General features: G+C 36.8%; 1 protein-coding gene across 2 annotated transcripts in view; it reads left to right on the top strand.

Annotated features, from left to right (window-relative positions):
• The window catches only part of LOC126822194 (low-density lipoprotein receptor-related protein 1B), a 45,556-nt gene extending 29,475 nt beyond the window's left edge, over positions 1 to 16,081 (top strand). Inside the window, exons 18-34 of one of the 2 annotated variants that reach the window (XM_050550950.2) lie at positions 106 to 318; positions 1,214 to 1,389; positions 2,111 to 2,236; positions 2,871 to 2,996; positions 3,949 to 4,065; positions 5,235 to 5,465; positions 6,293 to 6,421; positions 6,778 to 6,938; positions 7,339 to 7,580; positions 7,726 to 7,917; positions 8,453 to 8,637; positions 9,031 to 9,147; positions 10,449 to 10,611; positions 11,445 to 11,639; positions 12,911 to 13,034; positions 14,128 to 14,192; positions 14,443 to 14,533. In XM_050550950.2, coding sequence (XP_050406907.1) covers positions 106 to 318; positions 1,214 to 1,389; positions 2,111 to 2,236; positions 2,871 to 2,996; positions 3,949 to 4,065; positions 5,235 to 5,465; positions 6,293 to 6,421; positions 6,778 to 6,938; positions 7,339 to 7,580; positions 7,726 to 7,917; positions 8,453 to 8,637; positions 9,031 to 9,147; positions 10,449 to 10,611; positions 11,445 to 11,639; positions 12,911 to 13,034; positions 14,128 to 14,192; positions 14,443 to 14,446 — 2,566 coding nt within the window. In that variant the 3' untranslated portion in view covers positions 14,447 to 14,533. Of the gene's footprint in view, positions 1 to 105; positions 319 to 1,213; positions 1,390 to 2,110; positions 2,237 to 2,870; positions 2,997 to 3,948; positions 4,066 to 5,234; positions 5,466 to 6,292; positions 6,422 to 6,777; positions 6,939 to 7,338; positions 7,581 to 7,725; positions 7,918 to 8,452; positions 8,638 to 9,030; positions 9,148 to 10,448; positions 10,612 to 11,444; positions 11,640 to 12,910; positions 13,035 to 14,127; positions 14,193 to 14,442 lie in introns of both variants that reach the window. The other variant, XM_050550943.2, reaches the window with a different exon arrangement.
• Positions 16,082 to 21,505: the final 5,424 nt, after the last annotated feature.

Raw genomic sequence — 21,505 nt, 5'->3', positions numbered from 1 at the left:
AATGACCTAGTTTGTGACGAGTTGACGTTAACCCCATGTCTCTCTCTCTCTCTCTCTCTCTCTCTCTCAGATTAACTTGATCACATTTTTTGTTTTATTTTCCAGTACATTATTTATTAGTGATTGGGGTGAGGTAGTCTGTATCAACAAGTGTGATATGGATGGTAAGAATTGTTACCATCTTATAACAAGAAACCTGGGTAATCCAAACTCATTAACTGTAGACGAGAACACAGGGCGGTTATATTGGACGGATGCTAGATTAGGGGAGATTGTGTCAGTAACTGTCGATGGTGAAAAAAGAATAACACATACCGTGTAAGCATTATATAATTGTTTTAACTCCCTAAATAAATATGGTTAATAAATCTGGTGTGCTCTCCCTTGTTTGATACTGACGTAGAAAACGTATTTCGGGAAAATGAGTAGAAGTGATAAGTTAGACTTGATAGTAGCTCAGTTTGTGGATCCATTAAAATAAGGTGAGGGTTTTCACTCCATTTTTATGGAATTTTTCTGCATGTAAAGCCCCAAACCCCGTTACAAAATATGTGCCTAACAACCAAGATTGCCCCGGGTTCTATCCCGGAGCTCGGGGGTTGGATGGCTGAATGGTTATAACAGCGTGCGCGCACTGTATCATAAAGTCTGTCATTGAGTCGACTGGCGTGGTTTCGAATCCCCGGTTGTACGTGGCAAGGAGTAGGGTCGCCTGTCCAACCTCGTGGGTTTTCTCCGGTTTCCTCCCACTGCTAAAGACCCCTACGCGCAAGCGAATTATTGAAATAAAATTAAAACCATATGTTTGTCTCGAAATGACCTAGTTTGTGTCGAGTGGACGTAAAACCCCATTTTCTCTCTCTCTCTTTCCGTTACAAAATGGGTGCCTAACAACCAAGGATGCCCCGGGTTCGATCCCGGAGCAGAGAGAAAGTAGTCCGTTAAGAATCCTTGACAGTTGGAATTCAATTGAGACATACACCACCGCCATGCGGTGTGCTATTTTCAGGGTTGGGTTTCTTCAGGTGGGTGACCTCTGACATATTTTTAGGGGTTTTAAGCCGAAAGTACATGTAGTGATATTTTAAAATGTTTGGGATGTTTTTAGATTGGACTAAACATATTTAGGTTTGTTTTTGTGGGGTTTTTTTTAAAGCTAATCTCATGTCAGAAATAAGTAGAACGTTTAATATTTTTAATATTTTGTTTAAAGATCTACAGAAGAACCCTTGTCACTAACAATAGCTGATAATATTATATATTGGTCTGATTGGAAGACTGATAGTATACATACACTTAATCTCACTAGTAAAGAGAAGAAATTACTTCATAGAGGTCAGGGTAGTTTGAGAGGTCTAACTCTGGTATATGATATGAAGATTAAACCAGGCAAGTTGTCCATTTTCTGTTTATACACTTGCTGGCTATACATTTGAAATAGGGGTAAATTGAAAGTAATTATCTTCCTTTATTTTGAACCATTGCACTTACCTTATCGTCCTTAAAGGAAAGGTTCGTGGATGATCCCACTTACATGTACATATTTTTGGACCATCACACCCCATCTTGTAATTTATTGTACGTAACAGATCCTTAGAGGCATTGACCACAAGGTCATCACGACTCATTTTATTTAGCCATTACATGTTAGCCGTCTGTATTGTTTGATTTACATTTTTTACTATTATATTATTTTACATTCTTGACAATTATTTTATCCTGCTATATTTTTGAACTGTTATATTACAGTCTTATATTTTCAACTGGTATGTTGAACTTTGTACTGTTATATTTTTGGACTATTACATTAAATTTCATACTGCTATATTTTTCATTTTTACAGTACATTTTATGCAGCTATATTTTTGTAGTATTAAATTACATTTTATGCAGCTATATTTTTCATTATTACATTACATTTTATGCAGCTATATTTTTGAACTTACGACACCTTTCCTTGCTATAGTTTTGGACTATCACATTACAGTTTGTCCTTTTATATTAATTTTTTAACTGTATCATTGCACTTTACTCTGCTATATAACTTGATCCTGATATATAATTAATTACAACCGTTACAATTTATTCTACTATATTTTAATGGTTACAGTAAAGAATCAGTGTAGTACAGACAATGGTGGATGTAGTCATATTTGTCTGGCTAAACACAGTCAACAAAAAACCTGTCGATGTCCTAAAGAACTCAAGCTGGATGATGATGGCAAAACTTGTGTCAGTAAGTTGTAATAAAGTTATATCTACACCACAGTGGTTTGGTGATTATGGCACTGGCAAAATAACTAGAAGGTGCCGGGTTTGATCACGATTTGGGCGAAGAACTTCTTCAAGATTTTCCAGTCTGGTTTCGCCTTCTCATTGATGCAAAACCGAGAGCCGGGCAAGGAAACATCGTCTAGTTGGATGGGACGAAAAACCGCGGTCAACCAATTTGCGTGCGCTATAATGGAGCCCTCACCGCCATCATATAGCACACCTCATAGCATGGGTTCGTCTTATTTACCCTCTTGCTGCATGGGGTTGGATAGCCGAATGGTTAACACGTGCGCTCTGTATCATAAATTCTGTCATTGAGTCAACTGGCGTGATTTCGATTCCCCGATTGTACGTGACAAGGAGTAGTGTCGCCTATCCAACCTCGTGGTTCCTCCGGTTTCCTTCCACTGCTAAAGACACCTATGCAAGCGAATTATTGAAATAAAATTGAACCATGTGTTAGTCATGAAATGACCTAGTTTGTGTCAAAGGGACGTTAAACTCCCTCTCTCTCTCTCTCTCTCTCTCTCTTGCTGCAGAATTTCAGAATATTAAACCCGTTTCATTTATGTTCTACCTTTGTTTACATTTAACAGAAGATGGCTATACCTGTAAAGAAGGGGAAACCAAATGTCGTATGACGTCATCATGTTTAAAACCAGAACAGAACTGTGATGATAAAGTTGATTGTCCTAATAAGATTGATGAACTGAACTGTGCTGGTCAGTATTTTTTTGATTTCGATAATGTTCAGAATTTGTTTGGTCTAACTTAACTCCCATCTTTATTTGAAAACTACTAATCTTTGCCGCCATGTTTATTTAAAAAGATCTTGACCTTCAGTCATACAGAAAACTGTTACAAAACATGATAGGATTGAGACCACACTAAAATAACACCCTAACACCAACGTGGACGTAAATAATCTCAAAGTCTGATAAAGAAGATATCATTAACCACATTGATGGGAACTGGCGGATGCACACATGAATGATTAAACACGTGTGCGTTAGATTATAAGGTCTGAGTCAAGTGGCGTGATTTCGATTCTCCGCTTGTACGTGACAAGGATTAGGGTCGTCTGCGTCCCCCCCCCCCCACACTTCTAAAGACCCCTTCGTGCAAGCGAATTATTGAAATAAAATTTAACTATGTTTTAGTCCCGAAAAGATCAAGTTTGTGTCTATTGGACCCTAAACCCCATTTCTCACTCTCACCAACAATTTAGATTGTTTTGACGCATCTGGTGAGTTTAAATTTGTCTTGGACGCTACGGAAGTAATATGGACGTAATTTATGTCCAGTATAGTGAAATAAAACAAGATATCCCAGTTACTAAATTATTGTGTGGAAAATAACTATAGGTTAGTGGCAGGAAGAAGGGCCTGATAAGGACAGCTGTCTAGTCGTCCGGATGGGACGAAAAACTTAGGTCCCGTATATATATTGTCGTGAACGTAAAAGATTCCTTGGCAGTAGGAATTCGATATAAGAGTAGGCCATAGTGCCGCTTCTCGGGCAAAATTTCCCTCATAACACACTGTAAGGTGGATGCCCGTCTTCATTAGCCCAGTCGGAGCAGGACCTTACCCCCCCCCCCATTTCATTTCTATAGGTTAGTCTCATATGACATACCTAAACTGATGATTATCCAAAAAGTCATTATTATTTCAGCAAAATGCAGTGGTGATCAGTTCCGTTGTACAGATGGTAAATGTATTCCTCCCCGATGGATGTGCGATGGTTCTTTAGATTGTATAAATGGCACAGATGAAGTAACTACAAATTGCGGTAGGTACAGGGAGTACCATTGAAAACGAAAGTAAACCGAATATGATATAGACACAAAAGCATCACGAATCCAGTAATATTTGATTTTTTGTACACGTATATTTTATTTCTTCTTTTTTTTCGAACTTTCTGGAATTGACTTGCATAAGGAAGAAATTCTATCGAGTTGCACATTAGTTTGATACGGAGTTATTGCCCGGCCACTGAAACTTTGTGAGCCAGCTTTAATTAGGGTGTCCCGAGATAGCTGGTTGATAGTCCTGGAGTAGAGAAACTTTTAGACAATATATCACAATTCAGAATCTCACAATAAAATATTTTAATATTTGTATAAAAGTTAGTAGAAATATTTATTCTTTCTAAAATTATCACAATTAAACAACCGGGTATACATTATTGTACGTATATCAAAACGTGGATTTATTTTTCTAATGTGTTGACTAGTCGTGAAGGCAAACCCCGTCAATTTTATGTGTAATGTATTTTATGGCGGTTATAATATAATTAGTATCATAAACAATCATGTAAAATTTGGATAGGCATCTGTCTTGTCGTTCAGTTGGAACAAAAAACCGAGGTCCCATGTAAACATTAGACTGCTGGAAATGCTGTCTTACAGTATTCTGTCAGGCACCGATCGTCGAGATAAATAGATCTGACCAGATACCATCCGTCGCCTGATCACTAGTTTATCCGACTAGAGAACAAAATGTCAAACGAACGGACTTGCGAACCTCATCGAATTCCCCTTGTGAGCGCCAAAGTAGCGAGTCCATTGGGGACCTCGCCAAGAAAATTTTGAAAACTAGACTGTCGGAAATGCTCTACAACATGCAAGTTTATGACTGAGTGGGGCTGTGGGATTTATTCACCGTAGAAGGTATTGATTACCGAAACGTATCACAAATACTTTTTTTTTCTTTTCTAAAGTTATTGGGGGGGGGGGGGAAACAGAGGGCAGACCAGAATAATGGGGGGGGGGCAAATGGCCCCCCTTGCCCCCCCCCCCCCCCCCGGCGCTGCTACTTGGCCCGTAGCAAGGCGGTCCGGGCAAAATAGCACACTGCATGGTGTATGTTGGGCTTCATTAACCTATAATCGGAGCAGAAAAGTAGGACGTTAAACCCAATTTCATTTTGAAAACTTCCATGTTTGTTATTTTATTCTAGTTCCGACAGAGTGTAATAATCGACAGTTTCGTTGTACAGAGTATATGTGTATATTAAAAGCCTTGGTATGTGATCATTATAAGGATTGTCCGGGTGGTGAAGATGAAAAAAATTGTATGGCAAAATGTCCACGTGATGATTTTCAGTGCACGGATGGATCGTGTATTGATAAAGATGAGGAATGTGATGGATCAAAAGATTGCCAAGATGGCTCTGATGAAAACATGTGCAGTAAGAAATTTAATTCTGAATTTATAGTTAAGAGCAGCCAGATGGTAGTCTTGTATCCGATAGATTCATAATCAAAGAATATTGAATTTGGTTTAAATCATGATTCAAAGATATTGTACGGTTTTATTTTTTTATAATCTTTGATTTTCATATTTAGCTTAATCCACGCGATCATATATTCAGAATTCCCTGGAATTAATGAGGTCCACCAAGCGTTGGTTAAAGATACATTATGTATAATAGCTAAAAAAATAGATAATGTAAAATGAAAATATTGAAAATTTCATTCAAATTACTCTATTCTGAGCCAAGTTATCACTGTAGTTTTGACAACAAGTGTGCATTGTGGTAACCAGGGCACTGGTATATTCTAGACTTAGCCTCGCTTTCCCATTTTTAAATTAAATTTTTAAATGGCGAACCGTTCTAATCTAGTTAAAATCTCAAATGTCCTATCCCATCGAGAGTTGATTATGGCCTTCTTTCGTTAATAAATGTCTGATTAATAGTTTATATAACCTTTCAGGCCTAAAGAAAGACCTGCAATAGGTAGATTTAGCTCTTGCATAATGTATATTTAATATGGTATATAGTCAAACGGCCTTCACCAAACTGGTCAATTATTGACCAGCCAAAGTGAATTTTAACCGCTTCGGTTAACGGACGTTTTGACTATGTCCTATCATATCTTTGTAAATACTTAATTGAATGGAACCATTTTTGGATCTGTATTACTTTTAAAGACCCGACTTTGACAAAGTTAGATTGTGTTTATGACAATAGGCAGCTTTAAATTAATGGATATGAATTCGATTTTCTATTCGTAGATGCTAACGACTGTTTAATAAAGAATGGTGATTGTAGTCATAAATGTGAGACGTTAAAAGGAAAAGTTGTGTGTTATTGTAGAGCTGATTATGAATTATCCTCTGATAATAAAACATGTCTGGCTAAAGGTAAATCTATATATATATTTTATACGCCCCCATCTTCATGTGAACGTAGATTGTCGTCGCCCCTGTTTATATTCCAAAATTCTCGTTCCTTTGTATTTTGGTGCATGTCGGGCCGTAAACTCCTGGATTATGGCCCCTAAAATCTTTTAAATAATCCAATACCCTGGCCCAATCCGCCTATCATTTCAAATTCATCAATATAATACAACAGAGTTTATAACACATTTATTAAAACCTGCTCTGTTGGATTTGCTAGCAATGATTTGAGATTTGCTGTTGCCTGTTCCCGTTTATATTTTGTAAAACGAATTCCTTTTATAAGTTTTATTTGTAAGAGTTTCTTCCCTTTATTTTAGGTGTACGACCGTATCTTCTTGTAGCCAATGATAAAGGTATACATAGAGTTTCAACTAATGGTCAGACCGGACAAACAGATTTATTAATATCAACTACAATACCAGCTATACATGTAGATATAATCTCTAAAACTGGTGATATTATCTGGTCCACTTTTCAAGTAAGATATCCATTTCTTTTGAATTGGGAATATTTTAAAATCGCAGTAGTTTATGCAGATTATGTACTAATTCTTCGTGGGTTATTTCTTGGTTGACTTTGTCCACCAAACACCATAGTCACACTCGCTTTGTGAGGTGACCATGGACTTTCTTTAGAAATCCACTTTATACTAACCATTCAAAAGCCACATGTTAATGTTGTAGGCAGTAGTGTATGAAGATTATGTCCTAATTGTTCGTGAGTTATTTCTTGTAGAACTTTGTTTGCCCACCAAACACCCATAGTCACACTGTGAAGTGATACCATAAACTTTCTTTAGCAATCCACTTTAGACTGTATATTCTAAAGCCACATGTTGATGTAGGCTGTTTGTATGGTTACGTTTATATTTTATTTAGCATTCCAGTTCTAGATCATCAATCCATGCTACGGCAGGGAATCAGTCACATGTATTGTTAGATGTTAATGGTTATATTGGTGGATTGGCTGTTGATTGGATCAGTAGAACTGTATATTATACCAATTATTTTAATACTACTGGCGATATTGGTTGTTGTAATATAGACAAAATTGTGTGTTCAACTCTTTCGACTCAGAAAAATTGGGCCCCAACATCTATTGCTGTTTATCCTTCAAAAGGGTAGGTACTAATTTAAAATAGCTTTTAAGTATATATAAGTACATTGCTGTATAAATATCGAAAACATGTTTATTATGTTAAATACTCGTCGAATTTTCCCCTTACAGTATTTAGGCACATTTTGGTCACAATTTTTTTTTTCCAGTAAATTGTACTGGATTGACAATAATGAACAGTTAGTGTCTAGTTGGATGGATGGTAGTAACCGGAAGACTTTAACTAGTTCACAGATATATGGTCCGGTTGGTTTATCAATAGATTATGTTAAAGATCGGATTTATTGGGTTGATAGCTTCTTTAGCTGGATTAAGTCAGTCGATTTAAACGGAGATCATAAGTAAGTACAATAAATAATTAACAAACGCTCCATTCCCCTGAACCTTAGAAACTTGGTCGGTGATCATGAATGTCCATTTTTCGGACAATATAAAATCATAAATTTTTAAAGATATATATCAACAGTAGATAGTGTTATTCTTTGTTTCAATCAGATTAAAAACATATGATGTTACCGTTGTATCGACTACTAAATATGAATACTAAACAGAGTAATATTCCCTTTAGACATTAGTGAGTGTAGTTTGCTAAGAATGAAAATTCACACAAATTGCGATCAGTGCAGTGGTTTTGAAAGTGAATTGAAAATCGCCGACAATCATATCCTTTCCCTAAAGGGAAACTTACACTATGTTTTTAAAGAAACCTAATAATGAATTCTAGTTCTAAATTGGTCTGCCAGTGCGTCTTTACAACAATTCATATTTTGCCTAATTCTACCACTGGACTTTGTAGTTTGACTACTAGTTGGAATAGATTGTCATTCATAACCCAATGTCGATTCTATTAATATCTTCTCCTTGAATTTATTTCAGAGCAACTATAAGCGGTAAATTATTTAAAAAGCCCAGTAGTTTAGACGTGTTTGAGAGTCATGCTTATATTACTGATAGCCTTGGTATCAGTAAAATTGTACTAATCACAGAAGATCACATTCGTATGACTAGCATGTCTAACGTCATGGGAGTTAAAATTGTTCATCCAATTAAACAGTCCCCAGGTAAATTACTGTTATATGGTCAATCGGGAGTTAGGGCGATCCCTGAAGTTAGGGCGATCTGAATTTCCCCATTATGTTTTGTTACCAGGACGTTAGGACAATCTGAAGTTCCCATTACCTTCGACATCTATAATTCATTTCTATGCACGTACTTCAAGGCCAAAATGTTTTCCTGTCTAATAATTCATTTCTATGCACGTACACCAAGGCCTAATGTTTTGCTATCTAAAACAAAAATTGTTAGAATTAGCCATATTGGGTAGAAATAGACCGGGAGGTATTGTGTGTCGATTAATTTGCTAGCATGGCTTAGATAAATGTTCGTATGTATGATACTGTATTGCTTTAAAATGAATAAATTATCAAATCAACCTTTTTTAAAATAAATTCCAGGTCCTGAACCATGTCGTACAGCTGTATGTCAGTTTATGTGTATATCAACACCAGCGGGAGCACAGTGTCTTTGTCCAGATAATTATTCATTAAATAGAACTACTGGTGATTGTTTTGGTAGGTTGTAAAATAACACATATTTATAGTCTAGGAAGTCGGCGGTTCCCAACCTTTTGACCTAATAGATAGCTTACCCCCAACGCCACCCACAAAAAGCCCTACATTTACAGTCAAGGACGCTTGGGACACAGGGTGCATGTCACCACTTTTCACATAACTCTTTAATAAACCCTAGCATGGACCATCTTAATAGCCATTCTGATCAAAGACGTGGTACATCAATCAGTAAATAGTAAGATGGTGGCGGTTCCTATTAATGACTCCGATATCAGCTACTGAAATTCATTTTCCGAATACGTACAATTTCATAGTTAATTTTACTTGTGAAACACAGTATTAAATGCCTGGATGATCTTATCTAGTATTCCAATTATTGAACCCTCAAAGGAAAGTTAAAAACCATTATGATTTTAGAGAAAGAACATTTCGACTGTATTTTACACTATATTGAAACATACTTACAACTGTTTATGTATGGTTAGAAAGTATCAAGATATTTTATAGGGACCTATTACTGACAAACTATCAAGAAATGAATTAGTAAAATTCCAACTTCTGTTCATCGGGATTTTTCGGCGTGGTTTCCCATTGTCAGTGGTGCAGGACGGAGGGCCTGACAAAGACAGCTGTCTAGTCGTTCGGGTGGGACGAAAAACGGATGTACATTGGCGTGCACGTAAAAGATCCCTTGACAGTTGGAATTCGACGTAGTAGGCCATAGCACACTGCATGACGTATGTCAGTTTTCATTAGGCCAGTCCGGGCAAAATAATGGGATGTTAAACCCCCATTTCATTTCTGCTTACTCTCATGGAACTAAACCTGGTCCGCCGAAAATCGTCCTCGTTGCTGACTGCTATAATGTATCCACGTCTTCATTGGCTCGAATGGTGTAGAAACGCAGAGGGAGAAGGGGTGGCCGAATGGCTAGCGCGTGCGCGTTGTATCATAAGATCTGTCATTGAGTCAGCTGGCGTGGTTTCAATTCCCCGGTTGTACGTGACAAGGTGTAGGATCGCCTGTCCAACCTCGTAGGTTTTCTACGGGTCCCCCAGTTTCCTCCCACTGCTAAAGACCCCTACGCACAAGCGAATTATTGAAATCATATTGAATCGTATGTTAGTCCCTAAATGGCTTATTTTCTGTCGAGTGGACGTTAAACCCCGTTTCTCTCTCTGTAAAAGCGCAGAACAAAAACAAGCTTTCCATTTTTCTTTTTCTTTTACTTTAACATTACATTTCGTACTTTTGAATGTCATTCAGGATTGATGATACTATATAGTCTATTGCCAATTCAGATAGCAGCGGTATAAAGTATATGAATACGGCATCACAGCGATCACAGAAATCTTCTGTTGTAGTACACCATGATATGCTTCCAGTTCCTGATAATAAAACATGTATATTAAACTGTATGAACGGTGGTTATTGTCAACAAAACGATCTTTTACAAAAATGCGTGTAAGTATTTAATTTGATCACAAATGTCAACTAAAGCAATCTTAGCGGGGTTCCTATTTGGCATCAGTTGTTCGGACGCCATGGTGACTCTAACCAAGAGGTCCTAGGTTCTATCCTAGTGTTGTCAGTGGTGTAGGATGGAAGGCTGGCGGCAAAAAAACTCTAAGCCTTCAGATGGTACGTGAGCTTTGCCTGTGTACTTGATGGCGTTCACGTAAAAGAACCTTTGGCATTCGGTAAAGTGTCGGCAAAATTCCGCTCATGCCACACTGCATGGCGTATGTCCAACTGGTGCATAAACGTAGAAAGTTAACCCCCATTTAATTCATTCTTTTTCAATAGATATGAATGTTTTTATTCAGATATGGTCCCGAATACTATATTAGGATTTTATTATAGCGTGTTGGGGCTTTAAAACATGTGATATCATTCATTCTTTTTCAATGGATATGAATGTTTTTATTTAAATATGGTCCTGTATACTATAGCATATAGCGTGTGGGGGCTTTAAAGCATGTGATTTGCTTGCTTTTACGTGACAATGATTAGGGTCGCCTGCCCAAACATGTAGGTTTTTCCTCGGGTTTCATCCCACTGCTAAGACCCCTTCGACCAAACGAATTATTGAAATAAAATTCTGTCATCAATTAGTCACGAAATGCCATTGTGTTAATTGGACGACCCCCACCCCCATTATGGATTCCTGCTACTACTGAAAACCCTTATAGGCAACCAAATTATGAAAAAATAAATATACCGTTAGTTTGAATTTAAACATTTTCGGAGTACAGAAAGTTGTCCTTGTTTCGTATGTTTCTCCATTGTTATTACAGGTGTTTGTCGGGTTATAATGGTACCTTGTGTGAATTAAATCTGTTAGAAAAACCAGATAATACTAGTAGTATACCTGGATCTAGTACTGGTAAAACTGCTAGTAAATCTAAACTATGGATATTGGGTGTGGTTTTAGGAGCTGTTTTGATTATTTGTTTTGTTAGTGGATTGGCCTATTATTTACGCTCTAAAAAGTAAGTTTATTTGATTTAATGTGGTTTGGGGGTTGGATGGCCGAATGGTTAGCACTTGCGCGCTGTATCATAAGGTCTGTCATTGAGTCAACTGGCGTGGTTTCGATTCTCCGCTTGTACGTGACAAGGAATAAGGTCGCTTGTCCAGCATCGTAGGTTTTCTCTGGGTTCTCCGGTTTCCTCCCACTGCTAAAGATCCCTACGCGCAATCGAATTATTGAAATGTCCTAGTTTGTGTCGAGTGGATATTAAACCCCATTTCTCTTTTTTTAATGTGGTGTGTCCTTTATTTGTCCAAGAAAAAGAAAACTAACATCTAAATTGTTACTTCTCGGCAACTCCCAAAAGATACATTTTCCAGCCAGCTAGACGGTTCAGCATTGTGATTCTTCTCAAGATTTTTATTCTGGATAACCAGTTAGTTACTGGATGACCTTTTCTTTTGAAAAATTTGGAGATTGATTGATAGACGAACAAATATCGTTACCAGTAGATTATGAAAAGATTCTCGGTCTATGGTTAAGGAATTTTTGTATCCCATCGTGCTACCGTGAGCCACACCCACCTCCAAATGTTTTATATAATGCTATATTTTTACAACCCCAGCCGTTTTAATCATAAGGTCTGTTATGTATGCAAACCATGGGTTCGATCCTATGCGTGGGTGTGTCCATGATTATGCTGGTCTGCTAAAAGGAGGCAAGTCTGTAACTCAATATCACCCACAGTCTTCGACATTGCAAACACGACTTATTGGTCAATTTAAATCAACGTTGATGCTATCTTACCGTGAAGAGATGTGCTTCTGATTTCCAATATTTAAGACAAAACGAAAATTTTAAAATTGCCACACGAATCGCGTGCCAGAATGCTTTTGAGAGCCATTTGTAATAAGGTGACTTCATGAACGAAGCTAAACATATCCCACAGAAGAATACTACCCCTGTAGACTGGAATAACCAGACGCCAAATGCTGCCATTAAATTTGGACTCTGAATGTAAATCAGTTTATATACAGTCATATTACATTATTATATGCGTTGCGATAAATTTGTCTCCATTTCAAGGTGCAAAAAATAGATTTAGCTCCTTTAACCTTCAATGACCGACTCCCCCCCCCCCTTACACACACACACACACCCAAACACACCCACACACATCTAAGAATCTCAGCTTATTGTTTGATTAAACATATGATATGTTAGCCCTAAAGTGACCTATAGATAGCGAGGGGAGTTTACTCCAAAAATAATGTTTATTTTGTTTTACAGTAAAGATTTAACATTAGTCAGTATGATCAAATATCGTAATCCTAATTTGGGAAAATGTGAGGAAGTAGAGGAATTAGTATCGGAGATTAGTTTTAATAATCCCGGCTTTCAGGACTGTGATGATGTAAGTAACGTTTATAACACAATACCGCCGACAAGACCGGCTGTCTGTTAATTTCAGGGAGCCACGGTGGCTCGCTGGCCTGGAGGTCGCGTGTTCGATCCCTGCATTGGCCGAGAAAGTTCATCGGGATTTTTCAACGTGGTTTCCCCTTGTCAGTAGTGCAGGGTGGAGGTCCCGACAAGGACAGCTGTCTAATCATTCGGATGAGACGAAAACCGAGGTCACATGTATACATTGGCGGGCACGTAAAAGATACTTTGGCAGTTGGAATTCGATATAAGAGTAGGCCGTAGTGCCGCTGCCCAGGCACAGTTACCTTCATAGCACACTGTATGGCGTATGCCCGTCTTCATTAGCCCAGTCGTAGCAGAACAGTGGGACGTTAAACCCCATTTCATTTAATTTTACCTGTTAATTTCAGTGAAACCGAAGCCTGGCTCACAACCCCGCCGTACGTGTTTTGGGGCGCACGAGTCGTAGCGTTTGGTGGCTGGAGACCCGCCGTAAGAAACCGGGTGAAAATTTGTATGTGGAGGACCATACGGCCGGTCTGAGATCTTCTATGGTGTCGAGCACACGCAAGTGACGCATAAGCCTCACGCACCGTACGCGGGTTGTAGGCTAGACTTGAGCTAAATATTCTTCACTATTATTAGGGTCAATGCATCTTTAATTGAATCCTTACACCGGACAATCAAAACGAATTGATTCCAACACACACAATTTTTGTCTTTGGCACTATTTTTATTTCATCCCCTAACAATAATCGGCAGTATATGTAAGAGCAATGGCGGAGACCGCTGGTGTATTACTTGCTTTTTTACATCATACTTGCCACATGTTAAACTTTCCACAGCAAAAACAACCATGGTATATATGAATATAACTACTTCTCTATTATTGAAGAACTAAAGTTAGACTTTTTTGGATAAAACAAATAATAATTCGGCTTAAAGTTCTGCACTCATGGTAAACAATGTGCGATTAATTATTTATTAATAGAAATTGGCAAGAGTGATTTCATCAAAATTCGGCTGAATATCTAGAGGGCGATTCTAACCTACAATGTCGCCTACACTCTTGTCTGTTTCAGAAAACTAATTATAGAAATTGCCGCAATCTTTATGAAAATCGAAAACACAGTCAGAATATTTTACTGTGAGTATATTTGATTATAATTTTCAATTAAGGATGTATTGACCAGTTCTGGATGTTTCCAAGCATTAAAATGTTCCTCATGCTACATGTCGCCATTTTAAATGAATTGATAACCTTATGGAAAATTAAGGTGGCCATAACATATCTTAAAATTGATATATTTTAATGTTTTGGCTAAATTACTGTTGTATAGTATACTTGGGCTCGAATATTATGTCTTTTTAAATATTTGTAAAAACATTTTTTTCAGGTAACCAATGATCAAGAAACCGGTGATTGGTGGCAGACATTGATGCAGACATCTTCCAGAGCATCAGTAGACTCGGCCTTCGCGTCTCGCCATAGCAGTTTAACGAATAGTAATTCTAGTAACGACAGTCGATAGACCGAGGCTAGATTTTCCTTGAACCTTATTTAACTATTTGGGTTTTTCTTGCGACTGCTGTGGAGTATGAACTTAGGTCGAGCTAAGAAAGTTGTTTGTTTTTGTTGTTCCATTTGTTAATATACAGAAGCCTTTTAGCTGCGGCCTTGAAGTAATATGTTCGACCTTAAAGATATATTTTTCATATTTTGTTTATAATGCTATCTTCTATTCATTCTAAATCAAAAACTTCCATGACATCATTCCACAGTTTTGTTGTTATTGAAATATTTTTTAGAGTTCTTACCTGTACCTTTCCTGTACCTTTCTTACCTGTGACTTTGATTTTCTTACCCTGTGACTTTGTGACATTCTTGCCTGTGACTTTGTGACTTTCTTACCTGTGACTTGACTTTGTGACTCTTAGCTGTGACTTTCTTGCCACTCTTTTACCTGTGGCTTTGACTTTCGACTTTCTAACTTATGACTTTGACTTTCTTACTTTTGACTTTGACTTTCTTACTTTTGACTTTTACTTTCTTATCTGTGACTTTGTGATTTTCTTGCCTGTGACTTTGTGACTTTCTTACCTGTGACGTTTTGACTTTCTTACCTGTGACTTGACTTTGTGACTCTTAGGTGTGACTTTCTTTCCACTGTCTTACCTATGGCTTTGACTTTCTTACCTGTGACTTTGTCTTTCGATTTTCTTAACTGTGGCTTTGACTTTCTTACCTGTGACTTTCTTATCCGAATTGTTGTGTACATCTACAATGAATAATACTTTGTACAACATATCATGTGTAGTGGGCGGTTAAGCAAAAAATCGTGCACTTTGGGTTAAAAGCATGAAACTTGGCACATAGATGGCATCAACCCTACTGATTATTTTGGGATGTGGATCCACCCCAGCCGCTCCCCCTGGTGGTCGTTACGGCCATCTTTTCCAAAATGGCCGCCTATCCATTGAAATACATATAACTAGGTGTGTCACAATAAGACATTTTTTTTACAAATCATTTCAGGCCAGCAATTTCCAGAGGCGAAATTGCTAGCTGAACACGATTTTTGAAAAAAGATTTATCTATGACGTCATTTTCGGTTGGGGTTTGTCTGATTTCAAAAATGGCCGCCAAAATTTGAAGAAAAATGAATTTCCAGATAGGATGGGTGATTATCACGCAAGGTATGGCTTGTAACATATCCAATATAAGGTTTTTGTTGTAATTGAACTGAAAAATAATCTCTAAAGCTAGTTTCCCCAAATCCAAGATGGCGGAAATTCAAAATGGCGGCCAAAATATACCCAAAATGGCCGATTGGTCAGATTAAAGTCATTTCAGTGTTTGATTAGGTTTGTAATATATACTTTAAAGGGTTTACAGTGTCACTGAACTTAAAATTAATCTAAAGAAAAAAATACTTTCCAAAATCCAAGATGGCGGAAATTCAAAATGGCAACCAACATTTATCTAAAATGGCCGATTTGTCAGATAAAAGTCATTTCACTCTTTGATATGGTTTGTAATATAAAGGGTTTTCATTGAACTTAAAATCAATCTAAAAAAAAGTTTCCAAAATTCAATATGGCGGAAATTCAAAATGGCGGCCAGAATTTCCCTAAAATGATCAAATTTTAAGATAATCGTCAATTTTTTGTTTGATGTGGCTTGTAATATGTCCTCTATTAAGTTTTCAGAGTCACTTAATTTGATAATTGTAGATAATTGTTTCAGAAAAAAAAGGGACAATCATCAATCTTTCTATTGGATTGGTTTATGATAGCAAAGTGTAATAGTTGTTTGAGGGCAACTGAAATTGACCGGAATCAGGAATGTACCTGTCAGTCAATTAACCATGTGCAGTACTTACCAGTAAGCTAATTAGAATTTCAAAGAATTTAACCTTAAGACACAATAAATGTAGTTTAATTGTTTTATGCATAAAAACATATGATGCTAATGATAATGTTAAGAATTGACACATTTTTTGGAGAAAATATCTGGTTATTCCGACCCTCCATACCCTCCCCATAACAATACAACGGGGCCAACTGAGGCATTTTTAATTTCATCTCCTTTGTCTTTGCACCATTTTACCGGAGTGAGAATCATTTATGGTATATGCAGTTAAGAATTTAAGTTCTCCTATTCGTTCAGAAATAATAATGTGATCTGTTTTTGCATCGGAGACTCTGTGTCCAGTAACTTTTGTGGTAGAGTCTAGATGTATCCACAGGTCATTTTCGTCAGTGACGTATTTCACAACAAGTTCTACATGTAAGAACAACTCATTAGAAAAGAGGAAATCGTCGGGATGACTTTTGGGATACCTATACTAGTCGTAAATGCATTTCAAATTATTTTTAAACTTAGAACTTGGTGGCAATACATTACAGACGAAAATGATCTGTGGATACCATATTTAGACTACCACAAAAGTTGCCGGACATAGAGACTTTGATGATTCATTTTACACTTTTCACTTTGTGAAATACATGACTGACAAATATGAAAATATTAATCCACCTGTCTACATGATACCACAAACGGTTTCCGGACATAAGTCTTCTGAACCAGAAATGATGCAGTGGGGTTTTATGTCCTACTGCTCTGTACTAACAAAGTTAATGAATATTGTTATTCGTCAAGCTGTGTGCTATGAGGAAAATTGGTCCAGACAGTGGTGCTATGGCCTACTCTTATTTCGAATTCCAACTGTTTAGAGTTCTTTTATGCGCACGTCAACGTGTACATATAAACCTGGTTTCTTGAGAAGCCCCCGTGCTGCATCCTGGAAAATCCTGAGGTACTTTCTCAGCAAACATAGGGATCGAACTCCTGACCTCGTTCTTGGCGAGTCTTACTCTGAATAAACAATAGATGAATTCGTAACAACTTGATATATGCTCCACTGTTTTGCTGGAATAATATTGTTTATGTGAGATCCAGTCTAACAATTCCAGTTACCATCAAAATAACTACTACTCTTTGCTATTACAAGCCAATCCAAGGGGAAAATTCACAATCATCTACCATCTTCAAAATTCATTTTTGATGTAATATTCATTTTCAAAATTCATTTCTGAGGTTATTTTCAAGTTCATTGACTTTGAAAACCTAATAAAGGACATTATTACAAGCCATACAAAACCGGAAAAATGACAATTATCTGAAAAATCTTTCATTTTAGGGAAATTCTAGTCGCCATTTTGGATTTTCAACCATCTTGGATTTTGGAAACTCTTCTTTTGAGGTTGTATTTAAGTTCAGTGACACAGAAAACCCTTTAAATCGCATATCACTAGCCATATCAAACTTAAAAATGACGATTATTTGAAAAATCGACCATTTTAGGGAAATTCTGGCCGCCATTTTGAATTTCCGCCATCTTGGATTTTGGAAAAACTATATATTTAGATTAGTTTTAAGTTCAGTGACACTGAAACCACTTTAAATTACATATTATAAACCATATCAAAGAGTGAAATGAGCTTGAAAAGTTATTTCTAATATTTATTTATGTTTAAGTTTAAACAAAATATGCTTTTAATTCATTTTGAATGTGCTGTTTGATGTAATTGATTATATCTTATGTTTTTGTGTCCGCTGGCTTGGTTGACCTTCGAGCAATACATTTAGACACCTAGATCATGGTTCTACAATGTATACTTCTAAAGATATATATGTATTTCAATAAATTGGCGGCCATTTTGAGAAAAATCGCCGTAACGACCACCGGGGGGAGCTGCTGAGGTGGATCCACATCCCAAAATATTCAGTAGGGTTGATGCCATCTATGTGCCAAGTTTCATGCTTTTAACCCAAAATGCACGATTCTACCAAAAAGTCTTCCTTAACCGCCCAACTAGTATGTTACTCTGTATATTTATACCAAATTATTAAAATGGTTGCCTTGTTAGTTTTTCATTTCATAAATAGCAAAACGATTTGAAAATTTCAAACAAGAAACTACATCGTCAAATTTTGACTCATGATTTATACAGATAAACCCATGCAAATTTATTTTGTGTTCTGTGAAATTTCGCACTGTCCCCTTAATAGTCCCGTGGTTCCCACTTGTCAGTGATGCAGGACGGAGGGCCTGAAGGACAGCTGTCTAGTCGTTCGAATGGGACGAAAAACCCAGGTCCTGTGTACACATTGGCGTGCACGTAAACGATTCCTTGACAGTTGGAATTCGATACAAGAGTAGGCCGTAGTGCCGCTGTTCGGGCAACATTTCCCCAGTAGCACACTGTATGGCGTATGCCCGTCTTCATTGGTCCAGTTCGGAGCAGAACAGTAGGACGTTAAACCGGAAGTTTACTCATCCAAAGTTCACATCACAAAAATAGATTTTAATACAAAAAACATAATATGGAACACAATTACTATTTTATTTAAAGCGACGTTTCGTTGAGGGTTCTCTCAACATTTTCAAGCAAATGATACTGAAAATAATGTACAGAGGGTTTATATACAAAAACAAGTAACAACTAATTATCTAATCAATAGAGAAACCATTTAACATATTAAATCAATAGGGAAACCATTTAACATATTAAATCAATAGGGAAACCATTTATTATATTAAATCTATAGGGAAACCATTTATTATATTAAATCAATAGGGAAACAATTTATTATATTAAATCTATAGGGAAACCATTTATTATATTAAATCAATAGGGAAACCATTTATTATATTAAATCTATAGGGAAACCATTTATTATATTAAATCTATAGGGAAACCATTTATTATATTAAATCAATTGGGAAACCATTTATTATATTAAATCTATAGGGAAACCATTCATTATATTAAATCTATAGGGAAACCATTTAACATATTAAATCAATAGGGAAACCATTTATTATATTAAATCTATAGGGAAACCATTTATTATATTAAATCTATAGGGAAACCATTAATACATTAAGTCAATCTTCTGTATAGGAATAAGAGCTTATGAAACCATAATATAATAAATGGTTTCCCTATAGATTTAATATAATAAATGGTTTCCCTATAGATTTAATATAATAAATGGTTTCCCTATAGATTTAATATAATAAATGGTTTCTGTAATGTTCAAAATCTACATATGGCAATATAATGTGTCTGTGCATACATGCAGTATATTAAGTTAAATGTGAGTTAATCGAGTCTAATTGCATATTGTAGGATAGTATCTAGTGTCTTGAAAATCGAGTCAGTTGCTTAGCAACCGAGCGGATGTTGTGAACATGTGCGATGAAAGTAAAGATGAAAGTGCGTGATGTGAGCTGGTGACAGCGTACTGTTTTCTACCGCAAGTTAACACGAGCCAAAACGCTAAGATTATCTATGTATGTATCTATCAGAATATGACTTGTAACCAGTGAACCTTTGTGAAATAACTAATGTGATGGTGAATAAATAGTTGTTATGTTGCAGTTTCATATTTCTTATGGACACATCATGGGGTTTTATCAAAGCGGTGACGCGCGTATGTAACGATATGCTGAAAAGGGACTAGCTTAGATTTGTAGCGGTGTCATGTGAATAATTTAGTGGGGTGAACTTCATCGAACTAGTCTTCACCAGCTCGGCATCCACATAATCAAGTAGAAAACATCTGAAATTGACATTTCGATGAAAACATCGTGTTGTGCGACTTTCACTTTTGTGACATTAATTTGTGTTTTTCTGATGTCTGGAATGAAGAAACGTGAAGCGGGAAACATAACCCCTCCTCCGCCTGTCTTGGAGCCACACATAGAAATTGTAAGTACAAATTCTAGTCGTGAAACTGTCTCGGATCCTGGATTGATTTCCGATGATGTGATACAAAATGACATTGAAGTAACTGAGAATGACGACAGGCCGACTGGCCTGCACGGGGCCGGTATTCATGACGAACAAGTGACAGCAGCACGTGCGCCACATGGGGCCGGTACTATGTCTATGGTTGATGATAAACCCACTGTGAATCCCGAAGATAGTATCTCGAATATTAGTAGTAAAGGGAGTAAAATTTCTTCAGCCTCTAGAGCCAAAATGCGTGCAATTAAACTAAAAGAGGAATTGTTTGCTTTGGAAGAGTCCAATCAACTAGAAAAACAAAAACTTGAAATGCAACGAGCCATGGAAGAAATCAACAGAAAACAAAAAGAAATACGTCTGCGAGCACAACTTAAAGCAGCAACAGAAATAGCAACAGTGTTAGAAAATAAAAGTAGAGTGTCAGATTCAGAACTAACATTGAAACAAAAACCTATAATTCCTGAACATTCTCCCAGCAGTGTTTCTAATCATGTGACTGAACCTGAAAGTTGTGTGAATATTGAACCGGAAATCCCTGTGAGTTCTGATAGTTGCCCTAAAACGGCTGTGAATAATGTTGACATATCCGATATATTGGCTAAACTTGTTGAAAATCAGAGGGACCAAGTACTTCCTAGTCAGGAATTACATTATTTTGATGGAACTGATGTGTTATCTTATCAAACATTTGTGAAGAATTTTCAATTTATTATTGAACGGAACACTAGTGACCCTGCCAGACTTTTAGAATTTATGTTAAAATACACAAAGGGTGAAGCACACGAACTGATCAAATTCTGCCCTTTGATAGAACCGCCTGTTGATGCGTATCGTGAAGCAAGAAGACTGTTAGACAGGGACTATGGTAATTCGCAACTCATAGCCTCTGCATTTGCATCAAAAGCTGAACATTGGTCGAAAATTCAGAATGGTGATAAAGTGGGGTTAAGAAAGTTTTCAATATTCTTAACCAATTGTGTTAATTCAAAACAAAATAATAAAGACATGAACTTTCTTGATGGTTTTGAATTTATTAAGACATTGTGTAGTAAACTGCCTATAGCCATACAACAAAAGTGGATTTCGGAAGTTGGTCGACTCCGTGAAAAGGAGAATCGTTCTCCTACTTTAATTGACTTT

The sequence above is a fragment of the Patella vulgata genome, chromosome 1 (genome assembly GCF_932274485.2).
Source record: "Patella vulgata chromosome 1, xgPatVulg1.2, whole genome shotgun sequence".
NCBI classification, from domain to species: Eukaryota; Metazoa; Mollusca; class Gastropoda; family Patellidae; genus Patella; species Patella vulgata.
Note: the sequence above shows the minus strand (reverse complement) of the source record. Positions and strands in the feature narration are given on the sequence as shown.